The sequence below is a fragment of the Oncorhynchus tshawytscha genome, unplaced genomic scaffold (genome assembly GCF_018296145.1).
Source record: "Oncorhynchus tshawytscha isolate Ot180627B unplaced genomic scaffold, Otsh_v2.0 Un_contig_6966_pilon_pilon, whole genome shotgun sequence".
In the NCBI taxonomy this organism is placed as follows: domain Eukaryota; kingdom Metazoa; phylum Chordata; class Actinopteri; order Salmoniformes; family Salmonidae; genus Oncorhynchus; species Oncorhynchus tshawytscha.
This window is the reverse complement of record NW_024609684.1, coordinates 59,960-87,633: the sequence shown is the minus strand read 5'-3', so window position 1 is coordinate 87,633 and position 27,674 is coordinate 59,960. Positions and strand designations below refer to the sequence as shown.

The 27,674-nt window shown below is 45.4% G+C and overlaps 1 protein-coding gene and 1 long non-coding RNA gene across 2 annotated transcripts in view; both read right to left on the bottom strand.

Moving 5' to 3' along the window:
• Positions 1 to 27,674, bottom strand: part of iqca1 (IQ motif containing with AAA domain 1) — a 51,679-nt gene that overhangs the window by 13,522 nt on the left and 10,483 nt on the right. The window contains 10 exon segments of the mRNA XM_042316929.1: positions 289 to 488; positions 4,091 to 4,198; positions 6,886 to 6,968; positions 7,497 to 7,564; positions 9,988 to 10,086; positions 13,348 to 13,454; positions 21,291 to 21,341; positions 21,344 to 21,365; positions 26,146 to 26,301; positions 26,397 to 26,481. Coding sequence (XP_042172863.1) covers positions 289 to 488; positions 4,091 to 4,198; positions 6,886 to 6,968; positions 7,497 to 7,564; positions 9,988 to 10,086; positions 13,348 to 13,454; positions 21,291 to 21,341; positions 21,344 to 21,365; positions 26,146 to 26,301; positions 26,397 to 26,481 — 979 coding nt within the window.
• LOC121845476 lies at positions 19,546 to 20,332 on the bottom strand. The gene is made up of 3 exons (XR_006082578.1): positions 19,893 to 20,332; positions 19,667 to 19,795; positions 19,546 to 19,621 (listed from the first exon to the last, which is right to left on the bottom strand). It is a non-coding gene; the product is annotated as an uncharacterized LOC121845476 (long non-coding RNA).

Sequence of the window (27,674 nt, the reverse complement as noted above, 5' to 3'; positions counted from 1 at the left end):
ACAGAGCAACACATAGCAACATCAAGCTGACAGAGCAACACATAGAAACATCAAGCTGACAGAGCAACACATAGAGCAGCTCATAGTGCAGCTTATTCCTGACTTCACCAGCAGGCATTTCATTCACAACACTGATACCTAATCATGTACACTGCCAAAGTGTTTTTGTGGGGCATACAGTATGTGTGCATATACTATCTGAATCAAACCAGACAATGACCTCTAACCTCGTACATGGCACCATTTTGCTGCCTTCCTCACTATGTACAGTAGCAGATTGACAAAAACCTTGAAGACCATGTGCAGTAGGTACTGGAGGCAGCTCCTGCCGGGGTACTTCCCAGCCAGGTTTCTGGGGGACAGGTTGAAGAGGTTGGCCCCGGTCTCAGTGCACAGAGCATGGACCAGCATTCTCTTCCCTACGCCTCCAGGACCAGCCAGCAGCAGAGTCTTCATCAGGGGAGCCTTCTGATGGACGGACTGGGAACCTGGGAGGGAGAGAGAAAGAGAGAGAGAGAGAGAGAGAGAGAGAGAGAGAGACAGAGAGAGGATAATAACAGGATAATAACATGTAGATGGTGATGGTTAGGTGGTAGTACATTTCAATCACAACATAATGCTAAACTGTTAAAGCTGATCTTCCGCCATGCGGATTGAACAGAGCCGTAAGGTCACTATAGGTGTTTGTAGCCCCTGTGAGGTCTCTGAGGGCCTCAGCAGCAGCAGTGCTGCTTAACTGGTATTAACTGATTCAGCCAGGTTAACCTCCTACCATAGGGAAAATAGTTGAATTACCCAGCTGGATGATACTGGGGTTAGGCTGGGCTGGAGCTGAGGCTGGGATGATACTGGGGTTAGGCTGGGCTGAGGCTGGGGTTAGGCTGGGATGAGCCTGGACTGAGCCTGGGTGAGGCTGGACTGAGGGTGGGCTGAGGCTGGGGTGAGGGTGGGCTGAGGCTGGGGTGAGGGTGTGCTGAGGCTGGGGTGAGGGTGTGCTGAGGCTACAGTGAGGGTGCGCTGAGGCTACAGTGAGGCTGCAGTGAAGCTGGGCTGAGGGTGCAGCATTGTGTGCTCTCTGATACTAACCGTGATTAAAAGTCCAGGCTGGACAGAGGCCAGAGGGCCAGGACACAGAACGTGAGAGTAAACACATCCAATCACAACACCCCTCCATTAACCTCTAGACCCAGAGACCCAGAGCAGGTGCAGCCGTGTAACCCTTATCCCCAGGAATCCCCTCCTGTCCCTGGGGTAGGTCCAGCCAAGAAGTCCCGCTCCTGCTGCTCTGACCGGAACTCATTAAAACTACAATAGCTGGCAACAGGCTCTGGCCTCTGTTCTCTCTCTCTCTATGCTGCAGGCTGTTTATAGGGTCAGTTCACTCTCTGTTAGATCAGGTCACAGTGTTAGTTCATTAGGTACACTATGAGCACTGATTAGAAGACTACTCCTCCCATTAAGGTCTAATGATGATCTCCTTCCTGCCTCTAACCCATCTGGGACAGATTAGCCGATCAATTGACTAGTGCAACGTGCACTTGTCCTTTTCCATAGGAAATGAAATGTAGAAGCTTGAACAATAAGGTCAAACACAGGTTAAAAGAAGGAACACTATCATGTTCAAATGCTGTCACTTTCTTGTGAAAATAACAGACACCACTGAGAATGAGATAGCAGCCAGTCTGGATAATTGGCTGTGATTCGCTAACAAAGGGAGTACACAGAGATATCTCTCTACCAAGGACACGATCTAGCCAGCCTCCCTCCAATATACAATGCTTATACTTCAGAAAACCAAACCAGTCTCTAAGGAATCTCTGAATCATCACAGAGTAACTGAAACTGAGCCAACTCTTGGTGAGAATGACAATAAAGTTCCGGGAACAACAAAACAAAACAATGTCCTGTTGTGATTCATTTCATAAAAAGAGGTGGAAGCTTAGGCAGTGTTGTGTGTTCACAGTGCAGGTATAAATAAACTGTAGTATGTGACGATGGAGGTGATGGTAGTGGTGGTGGTGGTGGTGGTGGTAGTGGTGGTGGTGGTGGTGGTGATGGTAGTGGTGGTAGTGGTGGTGGTAGTGGTGGTGGTGGTGGTGGTGGTAGGGTGGTGGTGATGGAGGTGATGGTAGTGGTGGTGGTAGAGGTGGTGGTAGTGGTGGTGATGGTAGTGGTGGTGGTGGTAGTGGTGGTGGTGGTGGTGAGTGGTGGTGGTGGTGGTGGTGGTAGTGGTGGTGATGGTGGTGATGGTAGTAGTGGTGGTGGTGGTGGTAGGTGGTGGTGGTGGTGGTGGAGGTGGTGGTGGTGGTAGAGGTGGTGATGGTAGTGGTGGTGGTGGTGGTGGTGGTAGGTGGTGGTAGTGGTGGTGGTGGTGGTAGTAGTGGTAGTGGTGGTGGTAGTGAGGGATGATGGTGGTGGTGGTAGTAGTGATGATGGTAGTGGTGGTGGTGGTAGAGGTGGTGATGGTAATGGTGGTGGTGTTAGTGAGGGATGATGGTGATGGTGGTAGTAGTGGTGGTGGTTGTAGTAGCGGTGGTAGTGGTGATTTTGGTGGTAGTAGTGATGATGGTAGAGGTGGTGGTAGTGGTGGTGATGGTAGTGGTGGTAGAGGTGGTGGGTGTGGTGATGATGGTGGTGGTAGTGATGGTAGAGGTGGTAGTGATGGTGATGGTAATGCTGGTGGTAGTAGTGGTGGTGGTGGTGGTGGTGATAGTGATGATGGTGGTGGTGGTGATGCTGGAGGTGATGGTAGTGGTGGTGATGGTGTGGTGGTAGTGGTGGTGGTAGTGGTGGTGATGGTAGTGGTGGTGATGGTAGTGTGGTAGTGACGGTAGTGGTGGTGTTAGTGGTGGTGTTAGTGGTGGTGGTGATGGTTGTGATGGTGGTGTTAGTGATGGTAGTGGTGATGGTAGTGGTTTTAGTGGTGGTGGTGGTGGTGATGGTAGGGGTGCTAGTGGCGGTGGTGGTAGTGGTGGTGATGATAATAGTGATGGTGGTGAGGGGGATGGTAGTGGTGGAGGGGGTGGTGTTGCAGGTGACGAAGGTGGTGGTGGTAGTGATGATGGTGGTGATGGACATCCACACCAGCCCATCCAGGCCTCTGGTAGTCATATTGCCTTTGATTAGGTCTGAGGTGCTGAAAGACATCATCTTCTTCTCCAGGGTGGGTGGCCTGTTTGTTCAGTAACCCTCCCCTCTTCGGGAGCTACGTCTGGGGGTCCACGACGCTGGCGTAGGGGGATGGGATGGAAATGGGTCTTAACGCCAGGTGACATGAGACGTGTTGGGGAGAAAGATCACGTCCCTTCAGGGTTGGGGTGAACTTCAGTGAGCTGTATTCTATTACCATTAGGATCCCTGGATTAGCTTCAGCCCACTAGCTGCTTCTAGATGATCTAGTGGTGTGGAATATTCTATTCTGTTCTGTATTTCTGTATTTCTGTTCTATTCTATTCTGTTCTACTTTCCTCTAGTATTCTATGTTCTTCTCTGTGCTGTTCTATTCTATTCTGGGTTCTGGACCACTGTTACCCGACTGCCCTGTGTTCTGCAGCTGTAGCATAGTGGTGGCAGAGACAGTGACAGAAAAGCTCAGCCAGGAGAGAGTGGCTGAAGGATCAAAGCCCCCCCACACACACACACACACACACACACACACACACACTCTGGGAGCTGTTGTGCCCACTCTTAATCCTGCTAAAGCAGGGAGACATGGGCAGGGAGTGAGGTGGATTATGAGGTGGTCATGGTCAATTTCTTGTACCTATCCTCGCAGTCAAATTGCTTCATAGGGAAGCAGTCCTGAACTGACTTTCATACAGACATCACAAATTAACCCGAACTGTTATCATGGGCCACATGGCATCAAAGGAAGGTGGCTTTAAAAGAGAACTGATCCAGCTCACACATCCAGATATTAGTGAATAATGTTATACTGTATAGTATGTAAGGTGTGTGAGTGTGTGCGTGTGCGTGTGCGTGTGTGTGTGTTGCAAGTACAATAAGTATGAATCAGACTAGCCAGGTTGTGGGGTGATGTGATCACAGTCACAATGATGAGAGTGGATGGGATGGGCTCTCTCTCACTCACCCAGAGGCAGGATCCCATAAAGGGCAATGAGCTGTCTGACGTCTGACAAAGAGGGCATGGGCTCAATGTCTGCCTGGCGCAGGGTCGTACCCAGGTAGCTGAACTCACCTGGAGGGAGGGAGGGGGAGGGAGAGACGAGGGAGGGAGGCAGGGAGGGAGGGAGGGAGAGAGTGGGAGGGAGGGAGAGACGAGGGAGGTAGAGAGAGAGAGAAGGGGGAAGGGGGAGGGAGAGAAGTCAGACATCCATCAGACAATAGTCTTGTTCTTTGAGGTATGGAATTTGCTCTTTGTACATTGGCTGATGCATATCTTCAGACATAAATCAACTCAGCAGAAACCTGTACTAATGCAACTTAGACATTAATTGGCTGTAATTCAGGAGCCTCTAGGCATCAAGGCATCTAGCTATACTGTGGCTAGAACTGAAATAAGGGAAGGTATTTAGGCCACTATCATCGACAAGACATCAACATCTATTTCTCTGTCCCTCTTGCCGGACTCTCCTCCTCAACCATTCCAAACTCCCTCCCAACATCAAAGGCACTGTATGTGGATATAATTGAAACCAACAGTAACTGGTTTTGGGGAGCCAGGCGTGTGTGTCTGTCTGTTCAACATGATAGAGTGTGGTGTCATCCTGACCCTTATTGCAACATGGTCGCAGCGAAACATCTAGGGCGGGAGGCAGGGAGGGAATGAGGCACAGAGTGGGATATTGAGTCATAAATCCCTGTGGAGATGAGGCAGGCTCCCTGTCTGATATCCAGCTGGCCCTACTAGACACTCGTGAGCAAACACACCTTTTCATACACACACCAAAGCACGCAGATACACACACCAAAGCACGCAGATACACACACCAAAGCATGCAGACACACACACCAAAGCATGCAGACACACACACCAAAGCATGCAGACACACACACCAAAGCAAGTAGACACACACACCAAAGTACACAGACACACACACCAAAGCACGCAGACACACACACCAAAGAACGCAGACACACACACCAAAGTACACAGACACACACACCAAAGCAAGTAGACACACACACCAAAGCAAGTAGACACACACACCAAAGTACACAGACACACACACCAAAGCAAGTAGACACACACACCAAAGCATGCAGACACACACACCAAAGCATGCAGACACACACACCAAAGCAAGTAGACACACACACCAACGTACACAGACACACACACCAAAGCAAGTAGACACACACACCAAAGCATGCAGACACACACACCAAAGCATGCACTCACACACCAAAGTACACAGACACACACACCAAAGCAAGTAGACACACACACCAAAGCAAGTAGACACACACACCAAAGTACAAAGACACACACACCAAAGCAAGTAGACACACACACCAAAGTACACAGACACACACACCAAAGCATGCAGACACACACACAAAGCAAGTAGACACACACACCAAAGCATGCAGACACACACACCAAAGCAAGAGACACACACACCAAAGCAAGTAGACACACACACCAAAGCAAGTAGACACACACACCAAAGCATGCAGACACACACACCAAAGCAAGTAGACACACACACAAAGCATGCAGACACACACACCAAAGCAAGTAGACACACACACCAAAGCAAGTAGCAAGTAGACACACACACCAAAGCATGCAGACACACACACCAAAGTACACAGACACACACACCAAAGCATGCAGACACACACACCAAAGCAAGTAGACACACACCAAAGCATGCAGACACACACACAAAGCATGCAGACACACACCAAAGTACACAGACACACACACCAAAGCAAGTAGACACACACACCAAAGCAAGTAGACACACACACCAAAGTACACAGACACACACACCAAAGCAAGTAGACACACACACCAAAGCATGCAGACACACACACAAAGCATGCAGACACACACACCAAAGCATGCAGACACACACACCAAAGCAAGTAGACACACACACCAAAGCAAGTAGACACACACACCAAAGTACACAGACACACACACCAAAGCAAGTAGACACACACACCAAAGCATGCAGACACACACACCAAAGCATGCAGACACACACACCAAAGCAAGTAGACACACACACCAAAGCATGCAGACACACACACCAAAGCATGCAGACACACACACCAAAGCATGCAGACACACACACCAAAGCAAGTAGACACACACACCAAAGCAAGTAGACACACACACCAAAGTACACAGACACACACACCAAAGCATGCAGACACACACACCAAAGCATGCAGACACACAACCAAAGCATGCAGACACACACACAAAGCATGCAGACACACACAAAGCAAAGCATGCAGACACACACCAAAGCATGCAGACACACACACCAAAGCATGCAGACACACACACCAAAGCATGCAGACACACACACCAAAGCATGCAGACACACACACCAAAGCATGCAGACACACACACCAAAGTACACAGACACACACGTATGCATGAACATTCATAAAAAAATAACAAAAACTCCACTCCAAGCGTGTTAGGAAAAAAAATGTTCAACAAGGGACAGGTAAAGTGCATAAATATGTCAAATTAAAATGGAGGAAGAAACAAAAAAAATCTAAATTAAGATGTACTACTCAAACTCGCATCACACACAGCTCAGCGCTGGTGATAGAGAAGGCCAGAAGGGAGAGGATGTTGTCTATTGTATGTAGATTGATGAGGGAAAAAAAGGTAACAAAATGTAAAAACATGGGTCTGAATAGTTTCCGCGCTGTGTGTGTGAGATGTCAGTACCGTACCAATGTACTCAGAGAGCTTGATGTTCAAGGGTCTAATCAAGAAGCCTTCCAGCACCAGCTCTTCATACAGAGACTCAAGGGTTCTGGAGAGAGAGAGAGAGAGAGAGAGAGAGAGAGAGAGGAGGGAGAGAGAGAGACACAGAGAGAGGAGGGAGGGAGAGAGAGAGAGTAAGACAGAGAGAGAGAGTTACAGAGAGAGAAGGGAGGGAGAGAGAGTAAGACACAGAAAGAGAGAGAGAGACACAGAGAGAGAGAGAGAGACACACACAGAGAGAGGGAGACAGAGAGAGAGGAGGGAGAGAGAGGAGGGAGAGAGAAAGAGGGAGAGAGAGTAAGACACAGACAAAGAGAGAGAGAAAAGGGCAATGAAAGTGAGAGATAAAAATGAAGTAGAGAAAGGAAAGGAGAGAGAGAGGGAGAGAGAGAATGGTAAGTCGGGTGAGAGGGAGGGAGAGAGAAAGATGGTGTTAAACTGAGTGCGGGGGAGCAGGTCACAAACAAATCATTAACCAGGCTTATTGGAGTGGTGGTCACTCCATGACATCATGCTCCTGCCCTCTGCCAACCAATCATCTGCTCCATATGGCAGACTGATATTATCAGACACTGACCTGTCGGCAGTCAGATCCTTCTCTTTCTTCTTCTTCTTCTTACTGCCCTTCTTTCCTTTCTTCTTTTTCTACAATGGAGACATATAACTAAGCAGTGGAGGCTGGTAGTAGGAGCTATAGGAAGACAGGCTCAGTGTAGTGGCTGGGATGGAATCAATGTACCAGAGTCAAACATGTGGTTTCCATATATTTGACACGGTTCCATTTAATCCATTCCAGCCATTTACAATGAGCCCGTGCTCCTATAGCTCCTCACACCAGCCTCCTCTGGAACTGAGGGTTCTTCCAAAACCACAACCAAGCTGGCAGAGCAGCCAAGGAATGTCCTACAAGATAGTCAGATATGCACATAAGACAGCTGAAAACATTGAGATGAATGTAGCTCATAGCTCCACTAAAACGCCATACAGAGGGAGCCTTAAATGAACAACATGGAAGATGTTGAGTTCAGAAAGGAAAAACTGAGTCACAGTCTTTGGGGATAACAACATGTTCCTGGTCTATAATAACAGAGAGATGATCTTACACAACCTATGAACTAAAATACATGTGTCCTTTCATTTAGTAAATACACCACCTCCCTGTTGCTATGAGAGGGTGTTCCTCTCACAGAAATATTTAAGAATTCCCCTCTCTTTCTTCAGGAATTTTGGACCACTGTGAAACTGTTTAATCGTAGCCTACAGTGCTGGCAGCAAACCATAAATTAACACCTCTCAAAGAAGGAGCTATGGTTATGTTGGGTGGTTTAGGATTTGACATTCTTTGTTTACGACATTACTTTCATTACAGTATGGACACAAACAAGAGATAAACAGGCCTACTGATTCAATAATCAACACGCTCAGCTACTCTGGCTGAGGTAAATCCCAAAATATTCTGCCAAATATGTCTTTGGAGATCCACATGAAAAAATACTATAGTATAAACTGGGTGGTTTGAGCCCTGTTTGCTGATTGGACGACAGCCGTGTTATATCAGACCGTATACCAGGTGGATGACAAAACATTTATTTTTACTGCTCTAATTACGTTGTTAGCCAGTTTATAATAGCAATAAGGCACCTCATGGTTTGTGGTATATGGCCAATATACCATGGCTAAGGGATGTGTCCAGGCACTCCGCATTGTGTCATGCATTAGAACAGCCCTGAGCCGTGGTTTATTGACCATATACCAAACCTCCTCATGCCTTGTTGCTTAAGTATTCACTGTAGGGTTTATGCAGACTTAAGTGTATTATTCACTGTAGTATACTGTTGTATTTACAGTTTACTATATTATAAATACTGCAGTAAAATAAATAGTATATACTGTAGTGTTTTTGTGGACTGTAGTATTTACTGTAGTGTTTTTGTAGACTAGTATACTGTAGTATTTACTGTAGTGTTTTTGTGGACTGTAGTATACTGTAGTATTTACTGTAGTGTTTTTGTAGACTGTAGTATACTGTAGTATTTATTGTAGTGTTTTTGTGGACTGTAGTATACTGTAGTATTTAAAGTTGTGTTTTTGTGGACTGTAGTGTAGTATACTGTAGTATTTACTGTTGTGTTTTTGTGGACTGTAGTATACTGTAGTATTTACTATATTGCTTTTGTTTTATTATCTTTGACATAGAAGTTTGGGGCTACTGGAGAAATACTAAAACAACATATTTGTCATAACCTGTAGGTAGGTAGGACTGGGGTCTGAACGGACAGGTTCAGTGTTTCTGCTCTTTTCTATAACCTGTAGGTAGGAAGGACTGGGGTCTGAACAGACAGGTTCAGTGTTTCTGCTCTTTTCTATAACCTGTAGGTAGGAAGGACTGGGGTCTGAACAGACAGGTTCAGTGTTTCTGCTCTTTTCTATAACCTGTAGGTAGGAAGGACTGGGGTCTGAACAGACAGGTTCAGTGTTTCTGCTCTTTTCTATAACCTGTAGGTCTGAACAGACAGGTTCAGTGTTTCTGCTCTTTTCTATAACCTGTAGGTAGGAAGGACTGGGGTCTGAACAGACAGGTTCAGTGTTTCTGCTCTTTTCTATAACCTGTAGGTAGGAAGGACTGGGGTCTGAACGGACAGGTTCAGTGTTTCTGCTCTTTTCTATAACCTGTAGGTAGGAAGGACTGGGGTCTGAACGGACAGGTTCAGTGTTTCTGCTCTTTTCTATAACCTGTAGGTAGGAAGGACTGGGGTCTGAACAGACAGGTTCAGTGTTTCTGCTCTTTTCTACCACCTGTAGGGAACACAATATATGGTTTATACTTGGCATGTAGATTTCTCAAAAATGTCTCACAGATTTGGCGCAAATTGAGATATTCCTACATTAAGCAATGGTAAAAGTGCCATATGGAAGCTATTATTGCTTCCCTACGAAATGTGTAATCCTTCATCCCAACCATACATACGTCTGATCATATGACTTGGATTAACCCCATATCTCACCATCACCATCCAAACTATCCAGACCCCACATCCACACGAGTTCAGAGCAGAGCGACTCTTTACCTTCTTGCCACCTTTCTTTCCCTTCTTCTTCTTCTTCCCTTTCTCTCGGTCCACAGCCAGCTTGAGATTCTTCACTTCCTGTCTCATCAGCTCATCGACCTGTGGAGAGATTTTTTAACATGCACGCTCACCAGTCACCATAACCACTGGGCTTGTCTCATAGTTGGTAATCGTTCACAGATGTGCAGCATTTCAAGACCACTTCTGATGTATGCAACAGGGTAAAGGTGAATTCTGTTTCATTTGAGGTAATATTATCTTCAGGTGATGAACAGATTTTTAAAAAAAAAGTTAATAATGCATTTTCATTTTTTAATAGGGATGGACTGACATGAATGCATGGGCTAAACTGTGTTTTAATTGCAATTTAAAGCGTACTGTTCACTATCTAACAAACATTAGCTTGCTGGCTCGCTAGCTAACTCGCTCGCTAGTAATATTATTTGTATCTCAGAATCCATTTGCATTGCTAGTTAGCTAGCTAGCTAACATTGAGCCTAATTGGTTAGCTTTAGCTATCTTCAGATTCATACTACAGCATTTCATGCATGGTGACTAGCTTTGACAAACCGTTTGTATTGCCAGTAGTATGGGTTGGGATTATGGTTCATTGTTTAGCTAGCTAGCTCGCTACATGTCTAAACAAAAGACTCCACTTTGCCAGATGATTACATGACCCATCAAGTTAGCCAGCTGTGTCTGAGGGTGATTACAGCTACCTATTGGATTTCATGAACACGTGTACATGTCTAGACAATAGGGCCCCATTCACTTAGCTAGATGTGGCTGGGGGTTGGTTTTAGCATTTCTTTCACATGACCCATCAATTTAGAAAATTGTGTATGGGGGTTGGTTGGTTGTCTGGGGGTTGGTGTGTCTGGGGGTTGGTTGGTGTGTCTGGGGGTTGGTTGGTGTGTCTGGGGGTTGGCTGGTGTGTCTGGGTGTTGGTTAGTGTGTCTGGGGGTTGGTTGGTGTGTCTGGAGGTTGGCTAGTGTGTCTGGGGTTTTGGTTGGGGTTGTGTCTGGGGGTTGGTGTCAGTGTGTCTGGGGGTTGGTTGGAGTGTCTGGGGGGGTTGGTTGGAGTTTCTGGGGTTGGTTGGTGTGTCTGGGGGTTGGTTAGAGTGTCTGGGGTTGGTCAGTGTGTCTGGGGGGTTGGTCGGTGTCTGTCTGGGGTTTGGTTGGTCAGTGTCTGGGGGGTTTGGTCTGGTGTGTCTGGGGTTTGGTTGGAGTGTCTGGGGTTTGGTCGGAGTGTCTGGGGTTTGGTCTGGGGTGTCTGGGGGGTTGGTTGGAGTGTCTGGGGTGTTGGTTGGAGTGTCTGGGGGTTGGTTGGAGTGTCTGGGGGGGTTGGTCAGTGTGTCTGGGGTTGGTCAGTGTGTCTGGGGGTTGGTCAGTGTGTCTGGGGTTTGGTCAGTGTGTCTGGGGTTTGGTCAGTGTGTCTGGGGGTTGGTCAGGGTGGTCAGTGTGTCTGGGGGTTGGTCAGTGTGTATGGGGGTTGGTCAGTGGTTGGGGGTTGGTCAGTGTGTATGGGGGGGTTGGTTGGTCAGTGTGTGTGTCTGGGGGTTGGTCAGGTGTGTCTGGGGGTTGGTCAGTGTGTCTGGGGGGTTGGTCAGTGTGTATGGGGGGTTGGTCAGTGTGTATTGGTCAGGTGTCTGGGGGTTGGTCAGTGTGTATGGGGGTTGGTTGGTGTGTCTGGGGTTGGTTAGTGTGTCTGGGGGTTGGTTAGAGTGTCTGGGGGTTGTCTGGTCTGGGGGTTGGTCAGTGTGTAGTGGTCTGGGGGGGTTGGTCAGTGTGTCTGGGGGTTGGTCAGTGTGTCTGGGGGTTGGTTAGTGTGTCTGGGGGTTGGTCAGTGTGTCTGGGGGTTGGTCATTGTGTGTCTGTCTGGGGGTTGGTTGGTCAGGGGGTTGGTCAGTGTGTCTGGGGGTTGGTTGGTCAGGGGGTTGGTGTCTGGGGGGGTGGTCAGTGTGTCTGGGGGGGTTGGTCAGTGTGTCTGGGGGTTGGTTGGAGTGTCTGGGGGGTTGGTTAGGTTAGAGTGGGGGTTGGTTGGTCTGGGGGTTGGTTAGAGTGTCTGGGGGTTGGTTAGAGTGTCTGGGGGTTGGTTAGAGTGTCTGGGGGTTGGTTAGTGTCTGGGGGGTTGGTGTCTGGGGGTTGGTTAGAGTGTGTCTGGGGGGTTGGTCTGGGGGTTGGTTGGTGTCTGGGGTTGGTTAGTGTCTGGGGTTAGAGTGGTCAGGGTCTGGGGGTTGGTTGGAGTGTCTGGGGGTGTCTGGGGGGTTGGTTGGTCAGGGGTTGGTTGGAGTGTCTGGGGGTTGGTCAGTGTGTCTGGGGTTGGTCAGTGTGTCTGGGGTTGGTTGGGGGGTTGGTCAGTGTGGGGGTTGGTCAATAGAGTGTCTGGGGGTTGGTCAGTGTGTCTGGGGGTTGGTTGGTCAGTGTCTGGGGTTTGACTGTCTGGGGGTTGGTCAGGGTATGGGGGTTGGTTGGTGTGGGGTGTGGGGGGGGTTGGTCAGTGTTGGGGGTTATTATTTTTATTTTTTTTTTTTTTTTGCTACTATACAAATATGCACATACCCATTTGACTGTACCATTTACACCTTCTGTATCCTGTGTGACAAATAAACTTTGATTCTAGTTGATATAGTGTATGTTTACACCTTCTGTATCCTGTGTGACAAATAAACTTTGATTCTAGTTGATATAGTGTATGTTTACACCTTCTGTATCCTGTGTGACAAATAAACATTGATTCGGTTTGATATAGTGTATGTTTACACCTTCTGTATCCTGTGTGACAAATAAACTTTGATTCTAGTTGATATAGTGTATGTTTACACCTTCTGTATCCTGTGTGACAAATAAACATTGATTCGGTTTGATATAGTGTGTGTTTACCAGAGACGGTAATGTGAAGAACAACATGACCTGCACCAAAGTCAGACTAGGATACAGGCCAAGGATGAGATCAAGTGTATTTCCTTATTGTAGGCTACTACTTTTACCACTTTTAGTCTTCAAATTTTTGGTTGTTTACTAAACTACACACTCTGTTTAGGAAATGGTCTCAAGTGAATCCTTAATGAAGAGTTCTCCAGTAGGTACCAAAACATTCAAGGACCATTTTCTCAAAAGGGGGGTTACAAGTTTATCAACTTTCAAAGCAGAATTTATTTCCCATTGTTCCACAACTGCAGTGTCTGATCTACCATTTTCTAGTTCCGAGTCATCTACTTTTATCCAATGTAAAAAACACAGTTTCTAATTTTGCAACATAAGACCGAATCGAGGCGGTCACATACGATTGAAGTGTGTTTGTGTGTAAGTGTGTGTGTGTGTGTGAGTGTGTGTTGAGACCAATGGCCTAGTCTCTCACCTGAACTCTGACCTCGTCCTCCACCTCCAACCTCTTCTCCTCACGCACCAGCTGGGCATCAAACCGCTGCAGGAAGTTCTGTGTTTCATCACGCCCCTGCCACACGTCTACGCACGCACACACACACACACACACACACACACACACACACACACACACACACACACACACACACACACACACACACACACACACACACACACACCATCACTGACAGTAGAGCATGAGGAAGCATGCTGGAGTGGTCAGCAGGGAAAGCAGACAGGACCAGAGAGAGAGGCAGGTGGAGGAGTGTATGTGTTTTTGTGTGGGACTAAGGCAATGCATATTGTCCTCTCCAAGTTGCTCTGTCCGCTCTCAGGCACCACTTCCTGGTCAGGAAATGAACTTCCTGTTCCTGCTACCGCCCTGTCACAACGCCAAGCAAAGATTTCCACATCAAGCCAGACAGGTGGGGGAATGGGATCTGAGCCTTCAAAACAACCATTCAAAATGCCGGACACGACTAAACACTGGTACAGCCAAAGGCCATTACAGACAGAAGCCCACAGCTGCTCTGTCTTCTCTCTTCTAAAATCCTCCTTTGGTCTCTGCATTGGCATGGTAATGGTTGTGGTCAAAATGTGCCATTTTGTGAGACCTTTTTGTTAACATGGTATCACAAGATAATTACCAACATCCGACTTGTTTTCACATTTGACAGATAAATCCCCCCCCTTTCGAATGCAGACCTGTCAAGTTCAGGCAGGAGTCAAAGGCCATTGGTTTAACAGCTTGCGTCGGTGGCACCTCTATATACGCCGTCTCTTTGAAATGAGATCTGCTCAGAAGGTCAGAGATCAACCTTTCCTCTCCTCCTCCACAAGGCCCCCTTTTTAAAGTCCCCCGTTTCAAAACATCCCCCAGGCAATCTGATACATGTAATTACCTTTTCTCTTGTCTCGTGTGTGTGTTCCCAAAAGTCAATCTGTCTGTTTGTTTAAAGAGGGCATCCTTTCTATGCCTCTGAAAGTAGAAGGGTGTGAAGAGAAAGCAGTGGTGCAAGTGGTAGAAAGGTCAGCATTTAAAGTCCACTATATTGCCATTAGGAGAATTTAAAAGACTTAGGCTGGGTAGAGAAAAAGTCTCACTAGGTCTGAGGATAAGCCAACGGCAATTTAATCAGTTCACTTGACCAAGCTGACTATTGGACAAGCTCACGACACACACACACACACACACACACACACACACACACTCACCACACACACACACACACACACACACACACACACACACACACACACACACACACTACCTACCTACCTGTAAGAACAGGCTGCTCTGTCATTGGATACACTTTGTTGGCCATATATATAATATATATATATATACACCACCTGGCTGGTGAAAGACACATTAGAACTGAATTGTGATCAACAGCGTTTTCTTTGCCAAGGCCACAGTCTGCTACACCCACAGTATGTGCTTCGGCTTCCAATATATATCTAGCCATTAGTATGCTGCTGCACACCTTTCTACCACAGAGCCCCCTTTTCTGCTTGTTCACTCTGGGAAAAACAAGGTGTTTTGAGCTGAGCTGCAAACAGGAAGAGTGAGTCTGCTAAGTAAAGAATGCTTCCTATTGCACGGTCCTCTGGACAGGAAATTGAAATGATATCCATGGTTCATATCTAACCGCTGCTCTGTGACGCTGGGCCTGGCTTGCCTGGGCACACAGGAAGAGAGGTCCAGTTTCAATCACACTCCCAGGGTTTGTCCGTCCATGGTTCCCTTCCAGCCCCCAGCCCAGCTGGGATGTATGGGGGGAAGTAGAGGAGGTAGTGGGAAAAAAGTGATATAAACAAAACAAAAAGTACCCAACGAGAGAGACGGAAACAAAACAAAACAAAAATAACAGGATAAAGTAGCACACAATGAACGATCACCTCAATGAAACACTTATCCGTGACTAGTGTATGGACAAGATGCCAAAGTAAAAGTCTCACACTACCGAGAAAGTCAAGCGTCTTTTGTTTTCCCAACAAACACAAACTCTCAGAGCAACGGACCTATAGACCTGAACCCTCATTGAATTCTGGGTAAATATTTGCTTCACCTTTTCCGCTTCATTACATCTAAATCAACCTAACGAGCCAGTCATTAAACCATTTTCCAATTACACACACCTGATAAAACAGAGCTGATGTGACAGGACCACCGTTTACAAAGCGCCCTGACGTTTATTATTCTTATTTTTAATCAGGCCTTTGACAGGCTGGATGTTTTACATGGGTTTAAGAGCTATATTCTGCTCTTTATTAATGTTAATGACAAACTGTGTTTAAGGATCTTTAATGCTGAAGTTTAAGGGAGATGAAGAGAGGGAGGGAGGAGGAGAAGAGAGGGAGAAGGAGGAGGAGTGAGGAGGGAGAAGGATTAGAAGAGAGGGAGGGAGGAGGAGACGAGAGACAGGAGAATAAGAAAGGGAGAGGGAGTGGGAGGAGAGGTAGGAGAGGGAGAGGGAGGAGAGGGAGAAGAGAGAGTGGGAGGAGAGGGAGGAGAGGGAGAGGGAAGACAGGGAGGAGAGAGAGTGGGAGGAGAGGGAGAGGGAGAGTGGGAGGAGAGGGAGGAGGACCAGCTGCAGTGTTTTAGTTCCTGTCCTTCCCCATTACTGCACTAAGAGGAGAGGTCACTCCTAATAAAAACCTCAAAATCAATCACTCCCCTCTCATGTTGGAGTCTAGACTCCGTCAACCTACAGCTACCTTAGACCGGGGCGAGTTTGGGCTAATAAGAGAGACTGGCCCCTGATATAGGCAACACCGGTCTATGGCCTTGTAGAAACCGCTGACCTCACTACACAGTGCACACACACATACACATACACACACACACACTACACATACACATACACATACACACACACACACACATAACGTTATAAACGTTGTGGAGGTCAGGTGGTGAGGTGTAAAGCGCTGGGCCAGCATCTGGTCTTCATTACATCTCAAAGGTCTGTGTGTGTGTGTTGCTTCTAACAGGAATGTAACCTAAAGCCCTGTGTTGTACCAGTTGACATTCTGAGGTGAATCATAACGAGGAGAGAATTGAACACTTTTGACTGGGAATATAATTACGTCCTGCTAACTCTACAGCTGCTGACTGACTATTGGTTGTAGGTTCTGTTACCCTCTCCCTCACCCTCTCAATGCTGAACTAAAGGTGACGCAGAGCAGAGGTGGAGTAGAGACCTTCTACGGTCACTGACAGACTAGGGTTGGACACAAGTAAGATGTTAATTTCTCCAGCTGGTTCTGTTGGTTGGAGCATGATTCTGATCAAAAGACCATTGAGCTGTCCCAAAAAAAGTGGAGTTTGAAAACCAGTGCTGGCAAGACGAATGTTGTGGCTTCAATTGAATTCCCACATGGGTCACCTGCTCTGAATATGTGTGTTTAATATTGGACTGTAGGTATATTTGAATAAAGGCGTTGTTGTGTTGTTATGACACATCTCATTAAGCTGGGAACACTGAGAAGGCTGTATCTTTGTCCTTCATAGGGATGTCAACAGGATATCCCAGTGATTTGACTCTAATGCTCTCATTGTGTAGATTAGGAAGTAGCGCAGCAGCTTGAAAGGGCTGAGTTTGACACTGTGGCACAGATATACACACAGCGACTATTCACTCACTTCCCTTCAGCCTCATTCACCTACCTTTCATCCAAGGATATCACAGGCCCATGAACGTTCAACGAGCCGAGATATTGACTGGTCACTTTGTATCAGAGAGGGAGTCAATTCCGTTTCAACTACTAAACTGCCTGGAATTCAGAATGGAACTATTGAGTTCCTAGACGTTTAAATGAAACTACTGTGCTATACATAAGACTCCCCACAGCTTTGGGGGATAAGCCTGTGTAATATAATAATCAGGCCATTTCTCCTCTGAATAATGTTTGTTGTTTTGGCACCAACCCTGTAGACCTTTGAGACACGCCCGGAGAGCAGTGATGACTGATCCTGCATATTTCCCTCAGTGACTTGTGGGTGTTTGTGCAGCAGTGGAACCGCCTGCGAGAAGCCAAATAACACATGCTGCCCCCAGAGAAGCATTCCACCATTCCACCTAGAACCCTTCCACCTCAGGTGACTGGGTCAGATAAGTTAAATGAAGGGAGGGAGAGGGGAGAGAAAGGAGTGATGAGACCCAGGATGTATGTGGTCGGAGGATGCAGACTCCTCCAGAGAGAGAGAGATCCCTCCCTACTCGGGACCGAGAAGCTTCATCTGGCTGCTGAAACGTTGTTGAAAGGGTTTGAGTCTTTAAGGAGTAAAATATTGAAGCCAGACGAGCTCAAATGGAGAGTTACTCCTGGATGTTTGACCTGTATCTGGCAGCAACAGGAGGGAAGCAGCAGCTTCTGGCATTTCTCTTCATTGTTTCTCCATTACTTCAGTACTCAACATTCTGTTGAAATCTCCCTTGGTCGCCAAAATGTGGAAAGAGTCAAACTGACTTAACCAGAAGAGGGGATAGCTGTCAAAGGGCTAATGACTAAACCTGCGAAAAGCTAAAACACCAAAAGAAAGTCAGTCATCCATCTCCATTGGGTTTGGAGGAAGCAGGGTGGTTGACTTGAAACAACAATCTGGAGGCTCCAGGTCCAACTGCTCCTCACTGAGTCATTACGTAAAGACAGACATGGGGGTTGGACACACGCCCCTCCACGGGTCACTGAGAGACAGGAGTCTGGGCGGCACGCATCACTTCCATGTTAAGGGCCCAGGGCACCATGAGAGACAGGAGTCTGGGCGGCACGCATCACTTCCATGTTAAGGGACCAGGGCACCATGAGAGACAGGAGTCTGGGCGGCACGCATCACTTCCATGTTAAGGGCCAAGGGCACCATGGGAGACAGGAAGTCTGTCAGGTGATCAGATTGATTTGTGGTCCCACACTGATTCAAAAAAACACCAACAACAGGCCCATGGAAAAGATTCAGAAACCACTAGCCTCTCAAGCTGTGACTCCTGTCACTATACACCGCTGTCTTCAGTGAGATATCATGAACCATCACAGAGAGAAACACTGTGGAAGGTAGACTTCAGATCTGTGCCTATCAGCTCGACCCTTTAGCAATGCTGTGCCTCTTATCACCACATTACTATGGTCATCATACCTACTCTCTAACTCACCTTTGTACATTACTATGGTCCTCATACCTACTCATACCTACTCTCCAACTCACTTTTATACATTACTATGGTTCTCATACCTACTCTCTAACTCACCTTTATACATTACTATGGTTCTCATACCTACTCTCTAACTCACCTTTATACATTACTATGGTCTTCATACCTACTCTCTAACTCACCTTTATACATTACTATGGTTCTCATACCTACTATCTAACTTACCTTTATACATTACTATGGTTCTCATACCTACTCTCTAACTCACCTTTATACATTACTATGGTTCTCATACCTACTATCTAACTCACCTTTATACATTACTATGGTTCTCATACCTACTCTCTAACTCACCTTTATACATTACTATGGTCTCTACAACTCCTACATTACTATGGTTCTCATACCTACTATCTAACTCACCTTTATACATTACTATGGTTCTCATACCTACTCTCTAACTCACCTTTATACATTACTATGGTCCTCATACCTACTCTCTAACTCACCTTTATACATTACTATGGTTCTCATACCTACTCTCTAACTCACCTTTATACATTACTATGGTCCTCATACCTACTCTCTAACTCACCTTTATACATTACTATGGTTCTCATACCTACTCTCTAACTCACCTTTATACATTACTATGGTTCTCATACCTACTCTCTAACTCACCTTTATACATTACTATGGTTCTCATACCTACTCTCTAACTCACCTTTATACATTACTATGGTTCTCATACCTACTATCTAACTCACCTTTATACATTACTATGGTCCTCATACCTACTCTCTAACTCACCTTTGTACATTACTATGGTCCTCATACCTACTCTCTAACTCACCTTTATACATTACTATGGTCCTACAACTAACATTACTCCTCATACCTTCTCTAGAACCCTCAACATTACTTGGTCAACTCAACTACATTACTATGGTCCTCATACCTACTCTCTAACTCACCTTTATACATTACTATGGTCCTCATACCTACTCTCTAACTCAACTCACCTTTATACATTACTATGGTCCTCATACCTACTCTCTAACTCACCTTTATACATTACTGTGGTCCTCATACCTACTCATACCTTTTAACTAGATTTATACATTACTATGGTCCAACCTACTCTCTAACTCACCTTTATACATTACTATGGTCCTCATACCTACTCTCTAACTCACCTTTATACATTACTATGGTCCTCATACCTACTCTCTAACTCACCTTTATACATTACTATGGTCCTCATACCTACTCTCCTAACATTTACCTAACTCTCTATGGTCTAAACTCACCTTTATACACTATGGTCTTTATACTCATTTAAGAAATTACATGGTCCTCATACCTACTCTCTAACTCACCTTTATACATTACTGTGGTCCTCATACCTACTCATACCTACTCTCCAACTCACCTTTATACATTACTATGGTCCTCGTACCTACTCTCTAACTCACCTTTATACATTACTATGGTCCTCATACCTACTCTCTAACTCACCTTTATACATTACTATGGTCCTCATACCTACTCTCTAACTCACCTTTATACGTTACTATGGTCCTCATACCTACTCTCTAACTCACCTTTATACGTTACTATGGTCCTCATACCTACTCTCTAACTCACCTTTATACATTACTATGGTTCTCATACCTACTCTCTAACTCATCTTTATACATTACTATGGTCCTCATACCTACTCTCTAACTCACCTTTATACATTACTATGGTCCTCATACCTACTCTCTAACTCACCTTTATACATTACTATGGTCCTCATACCTACTCACCATACTTACCTTCTATACATTACTATGGTCCTCACACCTACTCATACCTACTCTCCAACTCACCTTTATACATTACTATGGTCCTTTACTCTCTAACTCACCTTTATACATTACTGGTCCTCTACTCATACCTACTCTCAACTCACCTTTATACATTACTATGGTCCTCTCTCTAACTCACCTTTATACGTTACTATGGTCCTCATACCTACTCTCTAACTCACCTTTATACATTACTATGGTTCATACTAACTCACCTTTATACATTACTATGGTCCTCATACCTACTCTCTAACTCACCTTTATACATTACTATGGTTCTCATACCTACTCTCTAACTCATCTTTATACATTACTATGGTCCTCATACCTACTCTCTAACTCACCTTTATACATTACTATGGTCCTCATACCTACTCTCTAACTCACCTTTATACATTACTATGGTCCTCATACCTACTCTCTAACTCACCTTTATACATTACTATGGTCCTCATACCTACTCTCTAACTCACCTTTATACATTACTATGGTCCTCATACCTACTCATACCTACTCTCCAACTCACCTTTATACATTACTATGGTCCTCGTACCTACTCTCTAACTCACCTTTATACTACTGGGTCCTCACACTCTACCTTTATACATTACTATGGTCTACTCTCAACTCACCTTTATACATTACATATGGTCCTCATACTCTAACTCACCTTTATACATTACTGTGGTCCTCAACTCAACTCACCTTTATACATTACTATGGTCCTCATACTCACCTTTATACATTACTATGGTCCTCATACCTACTCTCTAACTCACCTTTATACGTTACTATGGTCCTCATACCTACTCTCTAACTCACCTTTATATGTTACTATGGTCCTCATACCTACTCTCTAACTCACCTTTATACATTACTATGGTCCTCATACCTACTCTCTAACTCACCTTTGTACATTTTGTTTCCCTCCACAACAGTAGGGAGGAAGTTGCTCGGGGCATTTTCCAGCCCTTCTCCTCCTCCTTCAAGAGACAAGAAATTAATCAATCAATTACTTTACATGTATTACAGCTGGACACAGTTTTAAAGCTTTATAAGTAGGTTCATTCCGTATTATTTTCTCAAAGTCCTATGTATTTTAGGATAGATGAACAATAGAAAGGAATTAGGACCTTGTAGTTTTTTTTTACTAGGCAGGTCAATTAAGAACAAATTCTTGTTTTCAATGACAGCCTAGGAACAGTGGGTTAACTTCCTTGTTCAGGGGCAGAATGACAGATGCACCTTTACACATGCACCTTGTCAGCTCAGGGATTTGAACTTGCAACCTTTCGATTACTAGTCTAACACTCTAACCACTAGGCTACCCTGCCACCCCAGTTTAAGATAATGACAGTGGTCTCAGGTCTTATGGCTAATTTAGTGGAGAGAGTTGAGGTTTTCAGAGACTCCACATGACTTGGATAGAGTTCAAAGCTGCTCTACAGATGACCTGCCCTCCGCTGTGCTGTGACACCAGATCAGATCCAGAACTATCCATGCTGTGATAGCAGGTCAGATCCAGAACTATCCATGCTGTGACACCAGATCCAGAACTAACTATGCTGTGACACCAGATCAGATCCAGAACTATTTATGCTGTGACACCAGATCAGATCCAGAACTATCTATGCTGGGACACCAGATCAGATCCAGAACTATCTATGCTGTGACACCAGATCAGATCCAGAACTATCCATGCTGTGACACCAGATCAGATCCAGAACTATCCATGCTGTGACACCAGATCGGATCCAGAACTATCCATGCTGTGACACCAGATCAGATCCAGAACTATCTATGCTGGGACACCAGATCAGATCCAGAACTATCTATGCTGTGACACCAGATCAGATCCAGAACTATCCATGCTGTGACACCAGATCAGATCCAGAACTATCCATGCTGTGACACCAGATCAGATCCAGAACTATCCATGCTGTGACACCAGATCAGATCCAGAACTAACTATGCTGTGACACCAGATCAGATCCAGAACTATCCATGCTGTGACACCAGATCAGATCCAGAACTATCCATGCTGGGACACCAGGTCAGATCCAGAGCTAACTTTGATGATGTGGATAAACAGTAGCAGACAGAGAGATGACTTCTAGAACTAGATGTGCATAGTGCATAGTCAGGGGTACAACATCAACATCCAGTCCCTTTACACATGCACGCATATGAAAACACACGCGCTCATGCACGCACACGCACAGTTTCTCTTCCATTCAATGAGGAGAGTTGTAGACAGGTAGGGAGTGGACTGGGGGAGGGGGGTCTATCAGTTATTCAGACATGGCATGTTTTATGTTCCCTCTCATTCTTTAATACATTCCTCCAGTAGCATTTAATGGCTCCCAGAAGAGGAGAAATCCATTGGAAAATATTGTAGGAATCTTAAGTGTCTCATAATACGCTTCAACGTTGGATGACGACACTCATGGTGCGAGGCAGGAAGCGTCCTTATGGATCGACCAGAACCAGAACCAGCACCAGGACAGGAATGATCCGAATGTCAGATGTTGCGTTTCGGGGCTGTGAGAACCAGGGTTTTAATAGAGACGGATCAGGTAGTGAGGAACTGATGTCGATCATTGTGCTTTAGACTGGGGGGTTTTAGTGACCTGGTAAACCAGTGTTAATCTATAGACAACACTTCATTGTTTCTCTTTGTAGGACTGTTCAGGACAAGGTTAAGGAAGTCCCATAGAAGTCCAATAACAAATCAGGGCACAACCATAGGGTTTAAAATATAACCGTTCACACCACCATGAGTCAATGTGTAACTTAACCTAGAAAGCAGTATAGAGATGGAGTGTCTATTTGATGAGTTCAACCATCCCATACCAAGCACATCTGGAATACTCCTCTAGGAACCTCTAAAGTGATGTCCCCTTCTAGCCATGCTATTTCTCTGGCTCATGAGCTGTCTCCAAAGTAGTCAGGTGGATGTGACATGTTCCTCCACAGCAAATTAAAGGGGCATTTCTTGTTTTTTACGTGAACAATGCTTCCATTCTAGTCTGTGGGATCAGAGCCAGACAATATGAGTGAGGACCTGTCATCCTCTTTCTGTTGCACGGTGACCACTAGTCATGACATCATCCTGATTCTAGAACATTGTAAGGTCCCCAGTGTACAGGATTAGCCTTACTGTAAAACGAGAAGTCTCATGCCCTTTTCAACTCTATCCGTCTCTGGTAAAGGCCTGAGTGACACACTAAGACACATTGGTTTTATCACTGAGACGGTCAGTCTGGTTTTAGAGTCTGACAGACTGCAGAGTGCTAGTTTAATCACACACCTCACTCAGAAGCACGCTGTGGCATTCTGTCTGAGAGGCTAAAGTGACTCCCAACTACAAAGGAGAGAAGCCCTGCCAAGGCTCAGCTCTGTTCTCCTGAACATCTCTTATCAGTTCTTTTGGCTTTAACCCTACATTATCACCCTCAACCATTATCACAGCTATTCTAAGAGCCCTATTCAAGCAAACTCTGTAACCGGATGTCCAGGACTGTACGGTAAACCCAGTTAAATAGACTCTGATTTTATTAACAAGTGACCTCCTTGTCCAATAGCTGTTGCTATTCTGTTCAGGAACACATATTAGCTACTTCAATAAGAGATTTAAAGTCATAGAGAAGTCATTCAACAAAATAGTCATGAATAATCTTAATGCTCTATTCAATCCGTATCCAGGAAACACAGTGTTACAGAGAGATTTAAATTGAAAGGCAATGTTCCAGCATTAGCTGAGCCTGCATTCACGATAAACGCTGCACATGTCAGCTCAATAGGAATTTACCTCTACATTTATATTGCGTAATTTGTAACGCTTCAGCGCTACAGAATGAATATAGCCCTTAGTTTTATTGGCTTGATGTAGGACAACGAGAGACATATTGCTGTTCCACAGGGTATGTTCATGCAAGGGGGATGTGGACTGGGACTAAATCCTTGGCTTGAACAAACCATTTTGAGGAACACTTAACTGAAATCAGAAGCATTTCCTCACAGAGTCTTCACAGTCTTCAGCAGTAAACATCTCGTTCGTTCCACCACACCCTCAATCATCTGAGAAGACAAAGCTCTACCGCTTAGCTTCTGATTTAGTAGCGGAGGTGTATTTTATGGTCTTAATTGTGCACGTCCAGTGGGATTGGGCCTTCATGAGGAAAACAGGTGGAGAGAGGCTGCAACACAGCACATACTTCAATTCGTTTAAGAGGAAAAGCACACGACGATTGCCTGACACTTTCTGTCTACTGGTTTGACTTGGAGACTCTGTGGTCTTCTGAAGGTTTTGGGTGTTTCACTTTGTTTTAAGAATGACATTAAGACCAGACTCAGATCAGTTATGTTTCACTTTGTTTTAAGAATGGCATTAAGACCAGACTCAGATCAGTTATGTTTCACTTTGTTTTAAGAATGACATTAAGACCAGACTCAGATCAGTTATGTTTCACTTTGTTTTAAGAATGGCATTAAGATCAGACTCACATCAGTTATGTTTCACTTTGTTTTAAGAATGGCATTAAGACCAGACTCAGATCAGTTATGTTTCAGGGGAAGAGAATAAACTGAGCTCTTCTTATCAAAAGCCTGGGTAAAGCAATTCTGAAGCTACTATTGGCCATCAAGCCTTGTCTGTTTAATAGCATGAGCCACTATTGGCCATGCCTTGTCTGTTTAATAACATGAGCCACTATTGGCCAAGCCTTGTCTGTTTAATAACATGAGCCACTATTGGCCAAGCCTTGTCTGTTTAATAACATGAGCCACTATTGGCCAAGCCTTGTCTTTTTAATAACATGAGCCACTATTGGCCAAGCCTTGTCTGTTTAATAACATGAGCCACTATTGGCCAAGCCTTGTCTGTTTAATAACATGAGCCACTATTGGCCAAGCCTTGTCTGTTTAATAACATGAGCCACTATTGGCCAAGCCTTGTCTGTTTAATAACATGAGCCACTATTGGCCAAGCCTTGTCTGTTTAATAACATGAGCCACTATTGGCCAAGCCTTGTCTGTTTAATAACATGAGCCACTATTGGCCAAGCCTTGTCTGTTTAATAACATGAGCCACTATTGGCCAAGCCTTGTCTGTTTAATAACATGTATTGGCCAAGCCTTGTCTGTTTAATAACATGAGCCACTATTGGCCAAGCCTTGTCTGTTTAATAACATGAGCCACTATTGGCCAAGCCTTGTCTGTTTAATAACATGAGCCACTATTGGCCAAGCCTTGTCTGTTTAATAACATGAGCCACTATTGGCCAAGCCTTGTCTGTTTAATAACATGAGCCACTATTGGCCAAGCCTTGTCTGTTTAATAACATGAGCCACTATTGGCATGAGCAAGCCTTGTCTGTTTAATAACATGAGCCACTATTTGCCAAGCCTTGTCTGTTTAATAACATGAGCCACTATTTGCCAAGCCTTGTCTTTTAATAACATGAGCCACTATTGGCCAAGCCTTGTCTGTTTAATAACATGAGCCACTATTGGCCAAGCCTTGTTTGTTTAATAACATGAGCCACTATTGGCCAAGCCTTGTCTGTTTAATAACATGAGCCACTATTGGCCAAGCCTTGTCTGTTTAATAACATGAGCCACTATTGGCCAAGCCTTGTCTGTTTAATAACATGAGCCACTATTGGCCAAGCCTTGTCTGTTTAATAACATGAGCCACTATTGGCCAAGCCTTGTCTGTTTAATAACATGAGCCACTATTGGCCAAGCCTTGTCTGAGCCCACCTCTCCTTCTTCTTTTCCTCCTTTCTTCTGTTTGCTTCTCCGCTTCTTGTCTTTCTTCTGATCCTTGCGGTCCTTCCCACCCTTCTTATCTTTATTTATGTTGTCTTTCCTCTTCTTCTCCTTCTCTTCCTCTTTCGCTGCTAATTCTGCAGCTACCTATCAGGAACAGACATGAGATGAGCATAGAAAAGGAATCGGAGTGTTTGTTAACTGTCTGTAGGTTAGATGAGGACCATGGGTCATTAGTCTACCTGGTCAGGTGTCTTCTGTGCAAATATGGCTGTTGATCCCCCATCCTCAGCATTGGGGAAGTCAGGAAACTTTCCAGTGGCATCTCTACAATAAATAGCATGTTTTAAAGGCGCAATCTGAGATACTTCCTGTTCTTAAATTATCATTACAGATGTATCATTCTTGATGAATTGTACTATGTCACACTGAGAGTTAGATGGCAGACCTCCAGCAAGGTCACCAGAGGGCAGACCCTCCTAATGGTTTACTAAATGCCTCAGATACTTCCACTAATTAGGGGTGGTTCATGTCATGGAGCAGTTATCTCAATGTGGAGAGAAAATAATCACCCGACCAGGAATTGCTCTTTGGAACGCCAAACTATGTATCCCTCACTTCCCTTCCAGCTCTCATTATCCTAAATCTTAGAGCAACCCTGTGAACCAACGTTTAGCTTCCAACTTCCGTCAAATCTGGTCCTCTCCTCTTGGCCTCAAAATGTTTGTGTTCTCATCAGACAGGTTGAGGAAGCTGTACCGACAGGGTTTAGATTCTCATCAGACAGGTTGAGGAAGCTGTACCGACAGGGTTTAGAGTTTAGACTACCCTGGAGGGTGTGACCACCTCATCCATCCGTCACGGTGCGTATAATGTTGTCAGCAGCTCAGCCGAGGTCACAGCAGAGGGCAGGGCCGTGGAGGCCAGGCTGGAGCCTGAGACACTGGTGATGCGTCCCAAATGGGCCCATAGGACTCTGGTCAAAAGTAGTACACTATTTAGGGAATTAGGGTGCCTTTTGGGATGCAGACTGGGGCTGAATGTGGAGGCCAGGGCCATTGTGGGTCATTGCTTCGTCCCCATGGGAGCTGTTCTCTCTCTGTTCACTCCCCAGGGCTCTCCAGCCTGGATGACTTATGTCCATTGTTCCTGCTCTACTGGGTAGGCAGGCAGCACCCACCGCTGGCCAACCATAAATCACCCTGGAATGCACTAATAGGGAGCTAGCATGGAGGGGAAGACACACACACATGGATGGAAGACACACATAGAGGGGAAGACACACAGAGGGAAGACACACATAGAGGGAAGACACACATAGAGGGAAGACACACATAGAGGGAAGACACACATAGAGGGAAGACACACATAGAGGGAAGACACACATAGAGGGAAGACACACATAGAGGGAAGACACACATAGAGGGAAGACACACATAGAGGGAAGACACACATAGAGGGAAGACACACATAGAGGGAAGACACACATAGAGGGAAGACACACATAGAGGGAAGACACA